Here is a 20,081-nt window from a genome sequence, read left to right as displayed (position 1 = left end):
TATATAAAAAATACAAGGCAATCATTACAAAGTCATATACAATGATATGTCCTTTTCACTCGAAACCTCAAATAGAGAAATTGTTAGTTTCAATTGGTAGATAAATACCCATTTTCATAACTATATACGAATTGTATGTCGTCATTTCATTTATAATACCACATGTTATACTGTGCTCCCGTAAGAAATGAATTATATAGCTTCTTTTCAAGAAACACCAAAAAGGGTGGATAAGAAGAAAATAAAGAATTACCCATAGACGTCAACGTTTTTAAATTAATTTGCATATTGTATTTCAAATTTCATTTTCATCAATCAACTTGTGATGCAATAATTCTTCTCCTTTATGCTAGATTCAAATTCATTGAAACTATAGCAGAACCTTATTTAGAATTGTCATTATATGACAATGATAATAATTTGCAGCGAATAACCAATAAATGTTTAATAATTTCAAATAAAAATCAGCACTTATGTCAAGAGGTAACTCCGAATTATTTGATAGACATAATGATTATGTTCAATTGCTAATAACAAGGTGATAAATACGAACAATTTACAATTATTTTTTTTCTCAAAAAAGTACTTAAAAAGTAAATAAAAGAGAGAAAAATCCCAAAAGCACAACACTAAAAATTTCATCAAAATCGGATGTAAAATAAGATAGGTATGACAATTTGAAGTTTTGCTTAATTTCATAAAACAGTTATTTCACATCCTGGTCGGTATGCAAATGAAGAGACTGATAACACCATCCACTCACTATTTCATTTGTATTTTATCATATGAAATATTCAGATTTTCTCCTCATTGTCAAGTGAAATAAGGATTAATTCCTCCCTGAACATGTGGAATTAGCATTGTTTGATACTATAATCGTTCAGTCAAGTTGGTCCCTATCAAATATGTTTTAAGAAAATGAAATATTGTATAATTCAGACATTAAAAAAAACGAAAGAAATAGTGAGTGAAGGACACCTTCGATTGTCTCATTTGCATGTCATTGAATTGTGTATATAACTGTTTTGTGAAAAATAAGCGAAACTTTAAAATGTCATAACTTTTTTATTTTACATCCGATTTTGATGAAATTTTCAGCACTTTGCTAGTTTGATTTTTCTCTATTTATTCAAATCATCATTTTTCTGGGTTTCCGTTTTTTTTCTGTGACGCAAGGTGAGCGCTTCATCAACATCTTGATTGGCTGAGAAGCACATGTTTTTGACTGTTACCATGGTAACAGTCGCATAAAACAAACGATGACGGATGAACCACATGATGAACCTTTTCATGAAATACTTTCCTTGCATACCGCATATTATTCCTCAGATTTCTGGTCGTGTGTATATTTTTTAGGTCTATTCATAAAAGAAAACAAAAATAAAATAAATAATAAAGGACATGGTATCATAAGGTGCCTATAGCGACTATTATACGCATATAATAGTCGCTATAGACAACTTATGGTAACCTGATATTTATTTATTATTATTATTATTTTTTTTTTCTGTTTTCTTTAAACATGCAGGATGGTCTTTTCAGAATATAAAAAAAAAATATCGAGAGAGCCCTCTACATATAACAATCATGATACAGTGATTGTTATCTAGTCAGATAATCTAGGTTTATTTTGAAAACGAATATTTTAAAGGATGTGATTAAATAACAAATCATAGAATCTTATCATTTCTCACAATATAGTGTTTATTAGGTATTTACCCAATGAATAACGCCCGTTTGTTTTTAAAATTGAAAGAGTATTGTGACTGCATAATGATCCAAATATTTGGCTTATGATCACCTTAAAGCCATTTATAATCGTCATTATGGATATACTGCATTTTTATTCATATATACATATATATATATATATATATATATACACACACACATATATATACATATATATGTATATATATATATATATATATATATATATATATATATATATATATATATATATATATATATATATGTATATAATCAATATCTTAATATAGAATGCAAAAATATAATGTAACGTGTAATAAACAACATTATAGGCACTTGCCTATATACAACGCTTCAAAAAGTGATAGCTACTTTTTTTCTGAATATGTGTGCACATCACATCAAACAATCATTAATGGAAAAAAACAAATCGCTTTTTCATACCACAACATAAATAACGTAAATGATAAATAAGATTCAAGTCAAACATAGAGGAGCAGCTGACTTAAGCGAGTTGAATGGCTACCCTGTGTAAATCTTTTTGCATTAAAAAAATCACAAAACCCCCACAAGATTGAGATTTATTGAAGGAAAATATAAGATCGGGTTAAAATTCATCTCCAAAACTAAAATCATGATATTTGATAAGGAGAGGGAAGGCGGTGTATATAGCGAAGTTGAATGAAAATGAATATTTTTTCTTCAATCTGTCATATGTTTTCAAATATCTGCATTTATTTGCATGATTCTGATTTGGCTTTCTATAAAAAAAAATATTCGATAAGTGTCAAAAATTACTTTAAAAAAAGGGAGTAAATTTCTTAGAGATTATTTTCATCCCCCAAAAATAAAACTAAATAACACAAAGTACATTTTATTATAGTGAAACTCCAATTGCAATATATAAATCAGCTTTTCTTTTAATACAACATCAAAGACAACATATATAAACACATTCTTTAATACAAATATAAACATTTGACAAAAAAAATATATGACAAAAAAAATATTTAAACTTATCGATGTTATCGCAAAATGTGCTCATCTCGTCTGGGTCTCGACTGCGAACGTGTTCTGACGTCACAATCACGTGACCTCTCGACATCTCTCGCTGAAAGACTTCTTGGTAATTTTTGGGCCTGCTTCACGCATCGAACGGCACACCGCCTCTCCAGCCTTGCTTCTTTCTTTCTTAATTTTTGCACTTTTCCTGTACCACGAAAGAAAAAAAAAGGAATAGCATGCCATTATCGAAACGGGCAAGAAGTGCGGAACAAGTAATTCTGAGTTTCTGCAAAAACTCCGGTGTTGATTTACCACCAGCCCTGAATATACGTGTTAAACAACACCAGTTTGGTTTTGGTACAACACCAGATAGGTGTTTATACAACACCAATTAATATTAAAACAGCATCGGTTTGATTCCAAACTGGTGTTGTTTCAATACTTTTCTGGTGTGGACATATATAGTCTAAATTCCATACTTTAGTCTGTAGTAGAAAATATAATTAATAAATATCTTTAAAATATATTTTATTACTACTTACTTAATGTTGTTGCTCCGGATAGATGAAATCGCCCTTCTCTACTTTCTGATAGCGCCCTTTGAAATCTTTCTGATGATACCTCCTCAATCACAAAATTACTTATTTGACCTATACGAGGTGAATAAAAATAAAACGATGGTAAATTCATAGTAATTACATAAAATTTGGTGGATGAATTAAGCAAGAAGGAAATGAGAAAAAATGATAACGGCTCGCTATCTTTTATTTAGGGTTATTTTTTGTTTTTGTTTAAGAAGAAAAAATAATAAGGAAAATCAAATTAGTGTTTGAATAGTTTACATTGTCGCAAAAGTGAAAGGCACGCTCCTTGACTTGAAGTATGAAATTCAAGTCCAATCTTTCCTGTGACCAAATGTATTTAATTAATGTAAGTATGTAACATATATTCTTATTTCTTAACTTGGAATTGTCGCTATTTCAGATGAAAATCCTGCTTGCCAAGAACAAAATTGTCTCTTTAATAAGTATAATATACACATTTGGCTTTCGTTTAGCAAACCGAAAATCAAAAATTCTCAATATATATTTTGTAAGAGCTTGATTACATGGAAAAGAAAGTTAATGGCTTATCAAGTACTTTTTACATTCTATAACAGCTATTTATTCCCACTTTAAGAATACAATTTGCTCATTCATTTGTTTAATTATTTATAATTTGCTCTTAATTGTAGCCGGTGCACGGGAAAAAGGGCGACCGCAATTTATACAGTTTATTGTACACAATGTACCTCTTCTCTAATTGAAAAAAAAAAAAACTTACCTTCACTGAATGTCCATTTTCTAATTTCCACCTGATTTGTGACTACATTCTCTAGGGCATACATAAATGTTTGGGTGTGGTCAGTTCCTATTACGAGTTCAGGTTGGTATCTGTATAGGAGGGTAGATTCTCTGCCCTTTAAACATACTGGTGGAATGGGCGTTGGCTCGATCTCTGAAGTATCTGTGGAAAGGAACATGTTTCAATTTTCAATTTTACTTTGGATAATATTTGAATTTGAATTTGACTTGAATTTGACAATGAATCTGATTTGAATTTGAAAATCGAATTAAATATTGAACTTGAATATAAATTGGAATTTGTGTTCGGATTTGAATTTGACTTGGCTTTGACTGTGAATGTAATAATCTGAATTTGAAAATCTGATTTAATGTGGAATTTGAATTTGAGTTCAGATTTGAATTTGATTATTGAATTTGAATAGAATTTGATTTTGAATTTTAATTTGAATCTAAATCTAAATTCGAATTTGATTTGAATTTGAATGTGACATTGAATTTGAATTTGGATTTGAATTTCAATTCCAATAGGATTTGACTTTTGTATGAATGTTCTTTGGTTATTATGAGAAAACGTAGTTCCTCACCTGGACAAACTTTACAGCACTGATTGGAGACATACTGTGGGTTTCTGCAGGGCAATTCCTCGTCTGATGGACAGGATATACGATTGCATGTCGTTTCACCATCCTGGGTTAATGTGATAATACCAAACAAATTTATTAATATGAGTTATTGGGCATTGGAATAAGATATTAACCTCGTAAATTCATAAACACGTAAAGAGAAATGTACAGCGATAACAAATCGGCCCAAAGAACAATTTGAACAAGTCCAAACGTTGCTAGGAAGAATAAATCTATATTGGTAGATTATGACAAGTTGTGTTATACCGGGCTAAATTGGAAATTCGAGTTAATGCCCGAAACGGGGGGGGGGGGGGGGGGGGGGAAGGGGGCCGGGGGGGTGTGATAAAGGTGACCTTATTTTTTTAAAATAAGTATAATAATGAGTACACAGTCCTGTTATTCTTCGACAATTTTTCTTAATTTGATCTTCTTTGTTTTTCTTTCCTTCCTTTTGTCTTCGACATTACTCTGATCACTTGGCAAAACAATGAGGGGGAGGTGGTCGCTTCCCTTCCCCCTTCCCCGTGCCAACATCTATTCTCCTATCTCTTACAAAATTCATTCATGTTTGGCGTTAGTTGTCTTACCCGACATTGACATAAGATGCAATCTACTCTACCAAACGGAAAGAGAATTGGATGCCACTTCTCCCCACTTTGGTAAGTTTTTCCATTCGATTCACAAGCTGGAAAAGAAAAAAAAAGAACGATTATCAATTACAAATAATATTGGATCTCCGGGAATGGCATACCTAAAGAGCGGGGAGGGGAAGGGGACTAAATGCCCCCCCCCCCCCGCGACAGAAATATGATTATTTTTCTTTAAACTTAAAAAAAAAATAAGTTGTCAAATTTGCTTTTGGGATTGGCTGTCCCCCCCCCCCCCCTTTTGCCTTTCCTTACGACGTTTTTCAAGAACGCCACATCCGGACTCAGTCATAGGTATTCAAACAACACCGCAGCAATATTATCTTACAATAGCCACACTCGACCCAGGAGAGATAACTTCGCATGAAATTTAGGATGGGTGTCAATCAGATTAAGTGAAAGGCTTGTCTCATGATATTCTATCGAACATAAATGACCTCACGATTCAAAAGAAATTCCATCTACATAGGCCTTGTTGAATGACGGTCAGCCAATCAAGGAAATAATTCCAGCAGAAAAAGGAGAAGCGGGAAGAAAGAAAGGGGACACATCTTTCAAGACGATATCTCACGTCGGATGTGTGTCCTTAACGTCTTTCACAATTCCAAGAATCAATTTCGTTTTATAAGATTCAGCCTACGTCTCTGAAAACAGTGCGTCTATGCACTTTAAAGGCCGTCTAACTAACATGTCTAACCGATTATAGGGATGATTTACATTATTTTCTCAGGAGGAAAGAGTCAAGAAAAAATCCTGCACATGTATTCCGGCCTCCCATACCTTAATCTGATATGAAAAATATCATATTATGAATACATAATTACATGTATATGTCCACGATATTTATATTTTGCAGCAGCCTGACATATGAAGCTCTAAACCAATAATTATCATCATTAAGAAGGGATGAATTACATTTACAATGAGGAATTAAAATCTACAACCCCTTTTAGTTTTAAGTAATTTAGTGATATTATCAATAACAATTATTATTGATGTAATCATGGAAGGAAGACTGGTAAAAGAAGGGTATGCATATAGTGGTAAAGTGAGACCATGTGCAAGGCTGATGGGGAGTAAATCCAGGAAACTCCCGTCACCACATTACCAGTGTTTACACAAGATCAATACTCAGACTTTTCATGATCGGATAATACTTGAAGAATGTATTGAATATTTCTCTGATTTTGCCAATGTTTGCATACCTTAAGACTGGCATGCCAAAGTAAAAAAGTAATAATAATGATGAACCATAGTTGCGCAAGGGGGAAAAGAGCTGTTACCCCCCCCCCCCCAGAAACGTTTAAAACTACATTCTTTTTACTGAAAATTTTCACCAAATTAAGAAAACGTGTGCACGAAATCACTTTAGAAAATGCGCCACATGGCAAGCTCGGTCGGCTTCGCTCCTCGCTTTGGGTTTTTTGAAAATTGTATACGTCTTGTCCACAACCCCCCAAAATTTCTGCATACAGCCATAAACCCTTTATGACGTAATGAGCAAACGAAACGAGGGAGCACAACATGGCCTATATGGCAAATTTCGTGAGCGAACGAAGTGAGCGAGTGAAAACTTTGTATTTTAAAAGTGAAATATAATTTCAATATTGAAAAATAGAGCTTCTTTGTCATAGAACATTGGGGTACGTCTAAGTGCCCCCTCTTTCTACACGTAGGCCCCCACATACCCTTTTTGAAAAAAAAAATCAGCTCCACAACCCAAGGTTACCAAAGCGGAAACGTTTAGTAAAGGATCGAAAACGGAATCATTGTTTTATTCGGCAGACGAAGAGTGAGAGGGTAATACATCTTCCGGTGTTGCCATGGATACAGCGTCCCTGGCTACGAACAAATCCATATGGCATGCGTAAAATTTGCATCTTTGACTTACACATTTTGGCCAAGTTTCATGTTTAATCATGGATATACGAACTAGAATCCCTGGTTCACCATGAGAGAAGATAAGGGGGTGATTTAAAGAAAAGGATGAGAAAAAGAAGGATTATATTTTCTGCATTCCCTTTTGAATGACAACAAAATAAAAAATTTACCTTGTTGATCGTCGTCATTTTCTGGAATACTACTCGTAGTACCAAAACCAGAGAGAGGAATTGATGGGAAGTTATTGATGAGAGGAACGTTGTTGGTTTGGAGGAGAGTATTAGGGTTAATAGCCAGGTCAAGATCGTTTACTTCCGGGTTAGGTTCTAAGATTTCCTGGGTTTGCGTGGTTCCATCTAAGAAAGGAATTGATGAAACCGTCTCAATAAATACTGTGTTAGTTAGAATGAAAAAATAGGTATTAGAACAAGCCATTGTCTACTTTCTTAACCTTCAGATATCAGCAAATTAGGTCCATGATATGGCATTTAGAACCTCGTTTTAATATTTTTTAATCTTTCAAATTGACATAAATTTGTCGAAATTTGAATAATCGAATAGTGACACATGGAATGAGTAATGTTTGAATTATTATTCATTCAATTGGAAGGTCATTTTTGGTTGGGGATTGTTAGTTGTTACCATGGCCCTGAATTGAGCTTCCTCTGGGTGTGCTGCGTATGTTATAAACTATAGGCAGTACCCCCTGATGAAATGTGACCAAAGTCACTTTCATTTTAGAGCAACCCTCCTTTTTGTTGGCTTGTCATTTTTCTAACCAATATTACACTCATTTTAGAGTGAACACCTTATTCGCTGGTAATTTTGTTCTCTTCAAAACCAGTACCTCTCTTAAAATAATCGTTCCCAGGCCCCAGACTTGTACCATGATTGCATAGAATACACCAAAAGAATTGTTCGAATGATGTGACGACGATCACGATGGTGATCGACGTAAATGTATATGAAGATGGATAATGCTGATGCTCTTAATGATATTGATTAATATTTCACAATCACCATCATAATCAAGAAAGAAAAGATTGACTGATAAATGTGATATAAATATATATTTCCAATTAATATCTTATAGAGATAGATATATCAGATATATATTGAATAGATACCTTCAAATACACATACTGGGCAACAAGAATCGGAATAAACCACCTGCTCGGCCTCTGGACAAGACAACGGTAGACACGTCTTCAATGCGCAGTAGATTCTACCCAACTGATGGTAAAAAGAATTTAAAAAATATAAATGATTGATATGTATCAGGAAAAAATATTGTAATAAGATTTTATATTTTTCAATTTTACGAAAAATTTCGAGTTACACGTTCTTAGTTATTAGAATTTACTGATAACTTGATAAGCAGACCCATTTTCATAAAACATCACGTTCCAATTATCAATACGCGGAAATTCGATATATCTAATTGTAATATATTTGTGGTAAAATAACATGATCCACATCCAGTATGAAAGATGAAAGAAAGGTCAAGATTGATAATGAAATTATGAAACACTTTGTAGATGAAATACTTTCCTAAAATTTTTAATGGTTGATAAAGGAACTATTAAATCTGTTACATCTAAATAATATTGATGAATGATATATAAATGAAATAAAGAGGACAATTCGTTGATAAAGATTACTAAAAGTAATGAACCTAAACGATCCTTTAGTTATCCTAAATTCAATAATCACGTATAACGCTTATGAAAAGCGATGGACCTAAAATAGATCCCTGCGTTACCCCAATTTCCATTTTCATTGATTAACATAAGGTTTTATAGTTGGATCTTGAGTTACAACAAGTTTAATCATAATTGACAATAATAATGAAAAGCCTTGAATTGATGAACCTTGAATTATCCCAATTTTACATGTTGTTCCATATGAATATGATTCCATATTAAAGTTTTTAATTTACCGTGCATCCACACTGCGCGCACTGGTCCTCTCTCCGCGATGTAAATAGATCATCCACGCTAAAGAGATCCCCATGCTGAAGGGTTTTCCCTTTGTACTCACACCCAGGGTAACGGGGCGCCTCCTCTTCGACCGGCGCGACGAGGGGCGCTTCTGTGATTGTCTCAGGATCTACAGAGGTTGGGTTAGGAGAGAGGGGAATCGATGGAATGGAAAGAAAACATTCAAGCTTTGGTTCAACGGTTTCTAGTCAGTTTCATCTTACAGATCTATGATAATCCTATGTAATTTAGAAATATAATTATCAATATAGGAAAAAAAAGTTTTTTCATACCAAAGTTCAAGTTTTGTTTAAAAAAATGTTCATCGACAAATATGACATAAAGCAGAGGCGTTTGCGAGATGGGGGTGGGGTGGAAGGTGACTTCATGGAGAAGTAAATAATTTGTTCTCGATTGAATTGCAGGAGTAAATAGTTGGGTAACACGACTCAGGCCATCTTTTCCAATTACCCTTCTTCTCCTTTCTTCTCTTTATTATTTTTGTTTACTTTTATATTTGAAAAAAAAAATCATCTCATCACAGGGGCGGGGAACCAAATGGATAAAAATTTGATCGTTATATCATCACCACACATACCCAAATCTATACTTCCATGTTCGCAAACAAGATATCTGCAATAAAAAAATATGATTAATGCTTGCAAATTGATGGAACAATGACATCGAAACTCGAAAGGTATCAGTTGCATAATTCGTAGGTTTACTGACACCATTTTTTGGGGGGTATGTGTAGATGTCTTTATAAAGGTCTTAGACTAAAATGCAGCTCACCTGGGCAAATTAAACAGCACTGTCCCGGTATTCTCCTAGGCGATGAGCAGGTTGGTCGAGGACACTCCTCTCGCGTACAGGTGACATGATCGTGCTCAATACAGGTACATGTTGTACATGGATCTATACCAGTTGGAATGAGGTAGGGGTGCCAGGATTCACCCAGTCTGTAAGTCCGACCACCGAATGGACATTCACCTACCAAGAAAACAAAATAATCTCCTTTTGAACTAATTGGCTCGTTCAATGTAATTTGTTTGTTTCATCTAGTGATCAAAGATGTACTTGGTTATTACTGTATTAATTTTATTCGACGTTTATTTTTAATAGCGATCTGTTTATTTATCATATTTTTTAATTCATTTATCCATTCGTTTTATGCTGATGCATCTATTTGTATATAATGTAATGTTTTATGAATTCATGAATGATTTTGTTCAATTATTGATGAATATATTAGGTCATTCGTTTATTAAATTTTATATGCATGCATTTAATTTTCAAGTCATTTTCTTCGTTAATATTTAAAATCCATTTAAACTTGACAAAAAGATTGAAGAACTTAACTGTTTGCTTGCAGATAAAATTGCTTATTTCAATAGAACGTGTTTTATTCATCTGTGATTGACTTACAATTCATTAGTTTGTTTCCGGGTAGGAATAACTTGGCAGATATTCACTGCGGTTTTTTTGTTTCATTTAAACATTATAGCCTATATACAAGTATGCTAAGAAATGGGTTTTATTTGATTTTCGGAATGATTTATTTTATTGATGTATTAATGATTGGTATAAGAATTAGGAATTTGGACGCATGTCTAGAAAAAAAAACAACATATAAGTGGCGAAAAATACTGCATGCTTCGTGTTTCTTAAATGGTTTTGACATCAATAGAGAGTTGTTTCATCCGACAAAGTCTCTGTTGTTCGACAATTACAATAGTCAAACACCTCACACCTTCTCAGCTAATCAAAAGTTGTCACTTGCCAGACAACAGATGTTGATTAAGTTCCCGTTGCATTAAGTTCACGACGTAACTTGTCGAATTTGGAATATTACCTTTGATATCAATGGGCCTACAAAATAATGTTATCGCAATTCTCAACTGTCTTTCATCTCGTATGTTAATTTCAGTCCGAGTCTTTCTCACATTCCCTAAACTAATAAACAAAACTTAGGATGAATATCTATGATGGTGGCAGGGCCATCATTGTAAAAGCGAACACTACTTCAGAGTTACAAAATGTAGACTCTGAGCTTGTCTTTTCAATCATAATCTTTCAGAAACGAAATGTTTGAATGTGAACCGTAAATCAAACATCGTTAATACCGTCTAGCTTCAGGACTTTTGTTTCTATCGAGTATCGCTCTTTTGAGTGCGTATCCTCGTGGCGTCTCCTTTTTGCATGGCGTCGCTCTCGGATACTTCACCCTCCTCTTTTGGGCACCACACGACCCAGCCAACGCACCAGGACACCTCGTTGTCTCGCTTCTTCACAATCCATTCTCACTGTAATTGCAAGAGACCACCCCGAGAAACCTGTCTGTCAAGAACTCTCTCTCCCACTCTTCCATTGTTCGAGGATGATAAGTCGAATGATGATGATCCCTGCCTTCTTTAGAATGTGTGTATAGTCAAATAATAGCCCTACTTGTTAAGGATGACAGGAGAACGGCGACTCCTTTCTCCCAGCGAAGAATTAGCGCCATTGTTGCAATTGTGCTCTGCGGCGTCTTAAACAACAGACGACACACCACTTAAGAACAGAAAGTGTTGGCGCGCTTTTGTTGCGCGCCTTGTTGTGTACACTGACTTTCTGTTGAATGACATGTTTGTAACTGATGCTGTCCATTCATCGTGGAGTGTAAATCGCTCTCGTGATTGCATACACAGATTAAACTCGAGTGTTTAACGGGATAATGAGGCACCAAATCTCCTTTTTTTTCTCGGACAAATCGGGGACATCACTCACTGAAAGGCTCGACACGTCGTAAGGGCGAGACTAGAGAAAGACGGTAGCGAGAAATGGTCTGTATTTTCTTTAATGATTGACGATGCCATCATTCTTTGGATAAAGTTAGCACCTACCATTCCCTTTCTCCCTCCCTCCTCCTCTCTCTTTCTTTTTTTCTCTCTCTCCCCTTCCTTTCCCTTCTCCCATTTAATTTACTATCAAGTCGTGTGTCTCGGTTTTATTTGACAACACTCAGACAGATGAAAGACTGGCGTTCGTCGTCTATATACCATGACCCCGGTGAGATCGAGACCAACCTTATCACTCTTTACAGTGTCAAAACAACTTCGAGATGGAGATCGCAGGCCATTTGTGGCTCCATGAAGTTCGGGAATGCCCCGTTTAATATATATTTGGAGTATCAGATGTGATACATGGCTTAAGGCGACAAACGCATAGACGGGCTCGAAGAAGATGGGGGAAATACTGATAATGGAGTTTAAAATAGTTTGGAGAGCGAAATGACCTTTTTTCTTAAATCAATTGGAGACGAGTGTTTTTTGTAGGCTATATCGGGTTAAAAGTAAACATGATATATTTTTTTTTAATGTTTAATAAGGAAAATGTGAAGGAACACCATTACAATATTACATTTATCCCTCCCTTATCTTTCCTCTTTTTTTTAAGTATCGCACACACATTGATGTTATATAAAATACTTTACAACCTGGGTCGAATACGGTGAACATTATAAAAAAAGAGTAAAATCACATTTAAATTAAGTTTAAAAATATTGTTTGCAGACAAGCCTTTATAAGAATTTAATTTGCAATTAATATCGCGCGAACCATGACTAAATCGAGATCATTATTCCTATTAAATGTATTTTAGAGACTTTTTAAAAATTCTCTTTTCACGTTCCCGTTTAGTTTTTTCATCCTTTTCTGTCTACATAACAATATTCAGGACCAGGCATAATTGGTAAAATTGAACAAAAATTATATTTCAGTTCTATATTTTCACGTGAAAACACAATTTTCTCTGATACTGTGGACTGGCTAAAAGATAAACGAAAGACATGCAAGTGGACGCAAGCACACTTTCACACCCTCATTCACTCACACTTTCGCCTCCTACACATCATACCTTGCATCATGAACACTCGGCGTTGTGGCGTGCACCTGTAACCTGTTGTGAAGTTATATTGATGCAGAGGATCGAGGTTCGAGCCATAGTCACGTCTTCGGGTGGTGACAAAGGACGATCCAGACGTAAATAATCATATCTGATTGATACACGTCTGATGAAAAAAATCAGGTACACCCCCCACACACAATGATTTACACAATTATGTTTAATTAACGCTGTGGATGACATCTTTAACCACAGTATAGGATTTTCAAGGAATATCTTTACCTAATGAATCAACGAAAGTCACTAATTTCTCTTCTGCGTTCATATCCACGAAACATCTTCATTTGGGGGAAAGTGGAGGCACAAGCGATCCAATATAAACCGAAAAGCAGGAAGCAAAAAAAAACCATTAGCCCATCCTTCAACTGAAATTTCTATTTTAATGCCATAAGTATTCGTCGAATAATCTTTTACTTGTACCGAATCTTAAACTGTTGCCTTTCTTTTACAATTATCGTCCTGTGATTACCCATTTTATTCCATTTAATATGAAAATATCAGGTCATTTCATTACAGCTTTACAATCTAGTACCACGGCTAAACGTCGATCTTCTTTGTGATCTGCAACCAATATTGCCCACTGGACACCACTAAAATGACAGCCTCTGTCAACTGAATTGTATACCTCTCAACCTCAATATAAACGTCTCCTATATCTCACAAGAAAATGATATCCCTTTTGATTTCGTCTCGAACAATACTTCAAGACCCAGGTGAATGATCGCTCTGCACTATATCTGACAGAAACCAAGCTTCAAATATCCCCAAATCTCTTTGTAAAGCGTAAATCCGTTAATCGCTTGTTTATACTTAAGTGATTCTGGCCGCATCCCGATGAAAAGGTTTCCGACCTGCGAGTAACCATGAGTGATGGTCGGGCACACTGATGCTACCGAATCAAGAACGATCAAAGCTTTCACGTTATCACCTGTGACTATCATCGGTCGGTTTGGAGTTGGTCACGTTGGTGGGACCGTAGTATTAGGTATGGCAGGTATTTCAAAGTAAGACAACAATTCACATTTTCAATTTCTTTCCGCCGATGTGTTGGCAGTAAACAACAGGTAGCCAACCGTGGGGCTGTTGGCTAAACAAGACTGATGCGGTATGACTCGGAACTTTATAAGAATAGTATGTACTTGTATAAACAGAAGACAGCATTCTTCAAGAGCTTCCCGATGACAAATAAATAGTTAAATGCAGATTACAAATATTTCTTGATATAAATGACGGCTTTTCAGCCTGTCACCGTTGATTCTTATACATTCCATAAGAATCGCAAGTCAAACCTTAAGGTCGCAGATAGGGAATTGATTACTGGTAGGTATCTTACAAGTAGAATCATGGTCTAACAAGTGAAGTGGGAGTTCCACTTCCCTGGTCCATGGACCTCGTAGTAGGTCCATGCCTGCATGGTCTAACCGTCGTGGAAGGAATACGTTCCACGTTGCTCGTAAACTATACCTTATCCCTGGGGATGAAACTTTAGCTCTATTTTTCATTTCATTACTCTTGTTTATGTTTGAGTTCTTTGATGCTTTTATCATGTACATCATTTGAAAATAGTGTGATATTTATTCTTTTCTGTTTTTAACATTTTAAGCAAGTGTAACTTTTCCTTATGGCCATGGTCTTGCCAATGTATCAAACAAAGTTTCTTGATTCGACATAATAATGATAAAAACACAATTATTTGCAAAAAAAGAACAAAAACATTAAAACTATTTTCAGTAAAGTGTAAAAAAAATTGGTGAAAACATTTAGTTGCTTCGAAGCGTCAAACTTATTTTGACGCTGTCATCGATTTTAGTAAAGTGAATTGATATGCATTTCCGAGTGAATTAAATATTTAAATAGAGAACTTGATTGTAAACACACCGTTAAGGTAAAATGGAATCTAATGAGAAATGTTCGTTTTCTTTTAAATCCAATATACATATTTTGCGCCATATACCAAGTGCAGAAAGTAGGCTTTTTACCTTATATCATCGAAACACAAATCACAATGTTAGACCATCCAATAAATATCGGTTGATTCTTCAAGCAACAGCGGAAACTAACAAACAAACAAACAAATAAAAATTTGTTTTGTCCAAATATATTTCTGGCGCCCCATCTTTCATCCTGGCAGCCAAGGCGTTCCGCTCAACCAAACCCTTTCTTCATCACCATGCTGGTTTTATGAAACCACCACTCGGTTACATAGTAAATCGCGAATTAAGAGATTTTCAGCAAGAACATATACAGGCGAATATCCTTTCCTATAGACCCCAACCATAATACAACTCCTTCCTACCAACCCTCCGCACCCTTCCTTAAGTCTTTCACGACTCCCAAGGGGAACAGGTATCGAATTGTCTTCTAAGGTCGGAACAAAGATGTCTTCCTTCATCCTATAAGTATACCTCATTTCAGAATCACATCCGTTTCACTTACCCACCAGTACCGCTATGGGACCGTTTAAGAACCAATTACGGAGGTTTTATACCAGGATTTGTGGAACGATCAATTGGTTAATTGATTCGAGAGAAAGAGTCAAGAAAGAGACATAATGGCGCCATGCTTAGAAATGATGGGACAAAATAGTAAAATATATTGTGATTGGAGCCGGATTTCCAGATTTGTAGTCTCTATCAATATATTATCAGTGTATGCAGTTAGCATGTGAATAAAAGTTAATTGGTATACGAATAGATTGTATTGCCTGGTTAGAAAAATAAAGAGAAAGATCTAAAGTACTAGGTTATGGGGGTATAGATTCAGACCTTGTTATTTTATTCGAATTTTATGTATTTGGGGGTTAACATAACTTGTCTTACCCTTAGCTTCATGATTTTTATATGTATCTTTTCTTTGCTTTGTTGTCTGTCAATTTCTGATTCAATTTATCAAATTCACTGGAAAAACAAACAATCCCACATAATCTTATCAGCATTTCATATCTGTGGTAAAAGCAATTTCCCTCAGTAAAAAATATTCAAATTGATTGAATTTAGTATGATTTGATATAAATTTAGTTCAGGTTGAGATTACGGGATCTCATTTGAGACAACCTGAAATGAGTTTTAATTTGAAATGATTTGATTTGAAATATTTTATTCAAGAAATTATTGCAGATAAATGATGAATTATATTTTTGTTTCTTGTATAAATAACAAATAGAGTCACAAATAATGTGAAATAATGCATGGTAACGTTTCAAACGTATGCAAATATTTATTAAGAAAATTAACCATAAAATCAATCTCTATCAGGAAGGAAAAAAGGGTGGTACTCTTTTTAGATCAATGCACTGTTGTGGAGAAAGTTTTGTACTGTCGGGCTCATTCGTATACAATTGCTTTCCATTTTTCCCCAAAATATAAACAAGAAAGACAGCAACCAATTATATAATGAAAGCCTTTAACTGCTTTAGCGACTCATTTTGTATCAGAGAAGTTGAACAGGAAAACGACACAAATCTTTTTTCATTTTCCATAGCTAAATATTACAATTTCCTACGCATTGTAAAGGATCAGTCTCTTCTAATCTCTTGATCTTAATTAACTTGATAACTGAATAATTTTATCAAATTTGAATTCTTGAATATATACACTATATACACTTAAATATCTGTGATTGTAATAAGAAAACAAACCTGACCAAACTATATCCGTACTAAACAAAACAGGAATTTGAAAGGCCTTTCAAACTTGAAGACTTGTGACGATTCAAAATCATATCTGCATATTATAGAGTCATCGAATGATTGTAAAATAAACTCAAACTGTAGATATAAATGGAAGACGAAATTAGAATATGATAACTTAGACACTACCAAACAAACATGCATGTTCCTTTTTACCACGTGGGTAAATTGTTATCCAACCTTTTTTTAGAGGAGAAAAGTAATAGAAAGTGATAATTTTCTCACCTGTTTCGGTTGGACCTGCTACTGATAAAGTCACTGTTGCTAAGATCCAAAACACTCCAATATTCATTATCCGATCTGCCATGGTGACGAATTCACAAAAGTCTGCCAAAAAATCAAATATTAACCGGAAAATTTCAATTATCTTACGGCGATATCCAGAACAAGGTAACAGTTTCGGATGAATCCCGAAAATGCATTCAGTCTCAAGCACACATACTACTTTTCCTATAAATTATTTTTGAAAGCAGGATGCTAAGTTGAAGATCTCTTGCCTTCTTTATCTCCCAATCGCCCCGGCTCAAATTCACACTAGCGAACGGCTAGGCAAACTGCGGGATGATTATTCAAATAATTACTTCCGAGCAAGAGAGAGTTGTCAAAAGTTTGCTAATATTTCAAGAACTTGACATAAAAAAGCTATCTTTCCCCAAAGTTATGCGGAGCGTTCCATTGAGAAGGAATTGTCAATGCTCTCACGGGCGATTCTTCCTAAACTGCTCAGACTTGGTCGCTTGATCGACTCAGATTAGCCTTGTGATGATGGAGAGAGAGCACGGAAGTGAGAAAGTCACAGAGAGAGAGAGAGAGGGGGGAAGAGAAAGAACTTTTGTTATCCGGCAGACGACATTACTTCTGATCAATGGGAGGGAACCCAAGTGCCCGGGGAAGGGCGCCTGCATTTTGATTCCGAGTAAAGTTTGGCTCTCGCCAGCCCTTTAGTAAATAAAGTAAACAATATTTTATGAAGCATTGGGGTAAGAAAGAGAACGAGAGAGAGAGAGGGGGGGGGGGGGGAGGAAAAGATGGAACACATACGCGCATTGAAAAAATCACTAAATTACTCGTTTACTCATGTAGATTTTCTTCCGTACCTTCAAAGCACTGTTTATTGTAAGTACTACTTATTGCTATTATTTTGATCCCACCGCTGCCACCAAAAGTAAGATGACTTTCCCAAAGTAATTTAGAATCTCAACCAGGGGCGGTGGCACAGGGAGGGTAGGGGCAAACCGCCCCTATGATATTTCATGTCGTGAAAGCGGGGGGGGGGGGGGGGGTAAGGAGATGGAGAAGAAAAGGAGAAAAAACAAAGAATAGCATAACAAGGGATATTTGGGTGCTCCAAAATATCTCTCCGAATTGAATTAATCCAGGCATACACTCTCAGTACGTCCTTTCGTTCTGCAAATCAATTTTTTTTTAACTGTCAATAAAGCAAAAATAATTTTTGTGTTAAGTCCTTTTCAAGCTTTGACCCACAACTGTGGAATACTCTTCTTTAATCGCAACTCTTCTGCAACGGACCCTTGGGGTCCATTGCAGAAAGAGATGCGTTTAAACACAAGCCAATAAATCAATCGCAAGTCCCAAATGTGCGCTGTTGATTGGTTGAAAATCAAGTTGCGCATGATATTTAGAGTTGCGATTGATTGCAACTCTTTCTGCAACGGGCCCCTGATTACCTTCGTTCTATCCCCAATATCACATCGTTCAGATCAAAATTAAAAACTTAACTCGTGGAAAAAGCATATTCAACATTGCTCCATTCATATCGGTCTTGATATTTTAATTTTTTGTTAGAAATTTAATTTCTAATTAATTTTTGTTTGTATATTTCAAATTTTCTACATTGTCAAGCGCTTTGATTCGGATCTTATGAAAAGCGTTACATACGGCCAAGTTATCATTATTATTATTATTGGTTATTTAACTATATTATACTCCAACTATTCGAGTGTTTAAAAATAACATCACCTTTAGATCGTCTTGCCCCCTAACAACTCTGACCAAGCCCCTAATCTAAATGGTACTAATTGCGATAAAAATAAAACTAAAACTAAAACTAAAATAGGGAAGATAAAAATGTTCCACTGCAATTGACATTTGATGATTTGTTCAATTTTTGTCAGTCTTCATAATTTCTCGATTTGGTACCGCAAACATGGCGGAAACATGTGAGCATGATCCTGGGTTATAGCACGTGTAATTAGAATGGAATCAATGAATATCAAACATTGTAAAATCCCTTTCATAGCTAATAATCCTCGAAAGGGGTAAATCCAATTTGAAATCGTTGAAACTGATTTGGTGGAATCACGCATCTTTCATTAATCTCGACTCTACATTGAGATTTTGCAAGAAACTTCAATCGATTACAAAACTACATGTATTTGGGGTCTCCAAATCAATAGTAATGCCTTGCATTCGATATCTTATCAATTGCAACGATTGCAACAAGTAGTACAACTTATTTTCTACTGCCAAAATCGATCTTTCTGTAAATTGCAACTTACACAATCATGAAATTGATTGCAACTCTCTTCTTACGACACTCCTATGTGTTCTAAATACATCAATTTCAAGTCTAATTGGCGCCTTTAACGAGTTTTTCATCGACACGGAAGATCTTGGGGATAGTTTTACAGTTGACTTTAGCTTGCTTGGTATTTGAAACTGGACCGCTGACGCCCAGAAGCAGTGGTTTTACGGTACTAGTTCTACTTCCTTTTAGCGGTTGCTGGCTAACGATCCATGAAGAACAACACTCTTTTCACATGAGAAAACTAACCCAATGACACAATGATATATGAGCACAAAATATTTGACAAATTAGGATATTTAAAATTGATTGTGATCATCAGTTAATGTAGGATAAAAAACCCAGAATACTTCTAAAGTATACATGTATTTATTATTTTGTCAGTATAGTCTCGTTTTGATTCCTTATTAACATCCCAAACAGGAAAGATAATGTATTTGCGTTTCCCCCCTACAATGTGTTTGTAACTGCTTTCTACTTACTTTTCAATGCTAATTACCTTTATATTTCGTACACAACATCGATCAGAGCATCTCATAAATGACGTAATGACAATACACTTTAAATAACTTTTTAAAATTCTTTTGTTGGATATCAATCGAACCTTTATTCCATTGTATATGCATTTACACATCACAATTCACATTTTGTTCTTATCATTATTCCATACTTTTATTATTATTTTCAGACTCGTATGACTTCTTCTGAATTT

General features: G+C 34.9%; 1 protein-coding gene across 2 annotated transcripts; it reads right to left on the bottom strand.

Annotated features, from left to right (window-relative positions):
* Positions 1-2,089: 2,089 nt before the first annotated feature.
* Positions 2,090-17,577, bottom strand: LOC129278609 (chordin-like protein 1). Of its 2 annotated transcripts, XM_054914749.2 has the most exons (10): positions 17,050-17,577; positions 9,987-10,184; positions 9,155-9,324; positions 8,343-8,448; positions 7,386-7,571; positions 5,275-5,372; positions 4,646-4,748; positions 4,039-4,221; positions 3,258-3,365; positions 2,639-2,920 (listed from the first exon to the last, which is right to left on the bottom strand). In XM_054914749.2, exons 1-10 carry the CDS (start codon positions 17,129-17,131, stop codon positions 2,736-2,738), a joined length of 1,419 nt encoding a protein of 472 aa, XP_054770724.2. In that variant the 5' UTR covers positions 17,132-17,577; the 3' UTR covers positions 2,639-2,735. The 2 variants fall into 2 exon arrangements, with proteins under 2 accessions (XP_054770725.2, XP_054770724.2); XM_054914750.2 differs by lacking the exon at positions 7,386-7,571 and having other exon boundaries at positions 2,090-2,920; positions 17,050-17,208.
* Positions 17,578-20,081: the final 2,504 nt, after the last annotated feature.

This window comes from Lytechinus pictus, chromosome 16, assembly GCF_037042905.1.
Source record: "Lytechinus pictus isolate F3 Inbred chromosome 16, Lp3.0, whole genome shotgun sequence".
NCBI lineage: Eukaryota > Metazoa > Echinodermata > Echinoidea > Temnopleuroida > Toxopneustidae > Lytechinus > Lytechinus pictus.
Note: the sequence above shows the minus strand (reverse complement) of the source record. Positions and strands in the feature narration are given on the sequence as shown.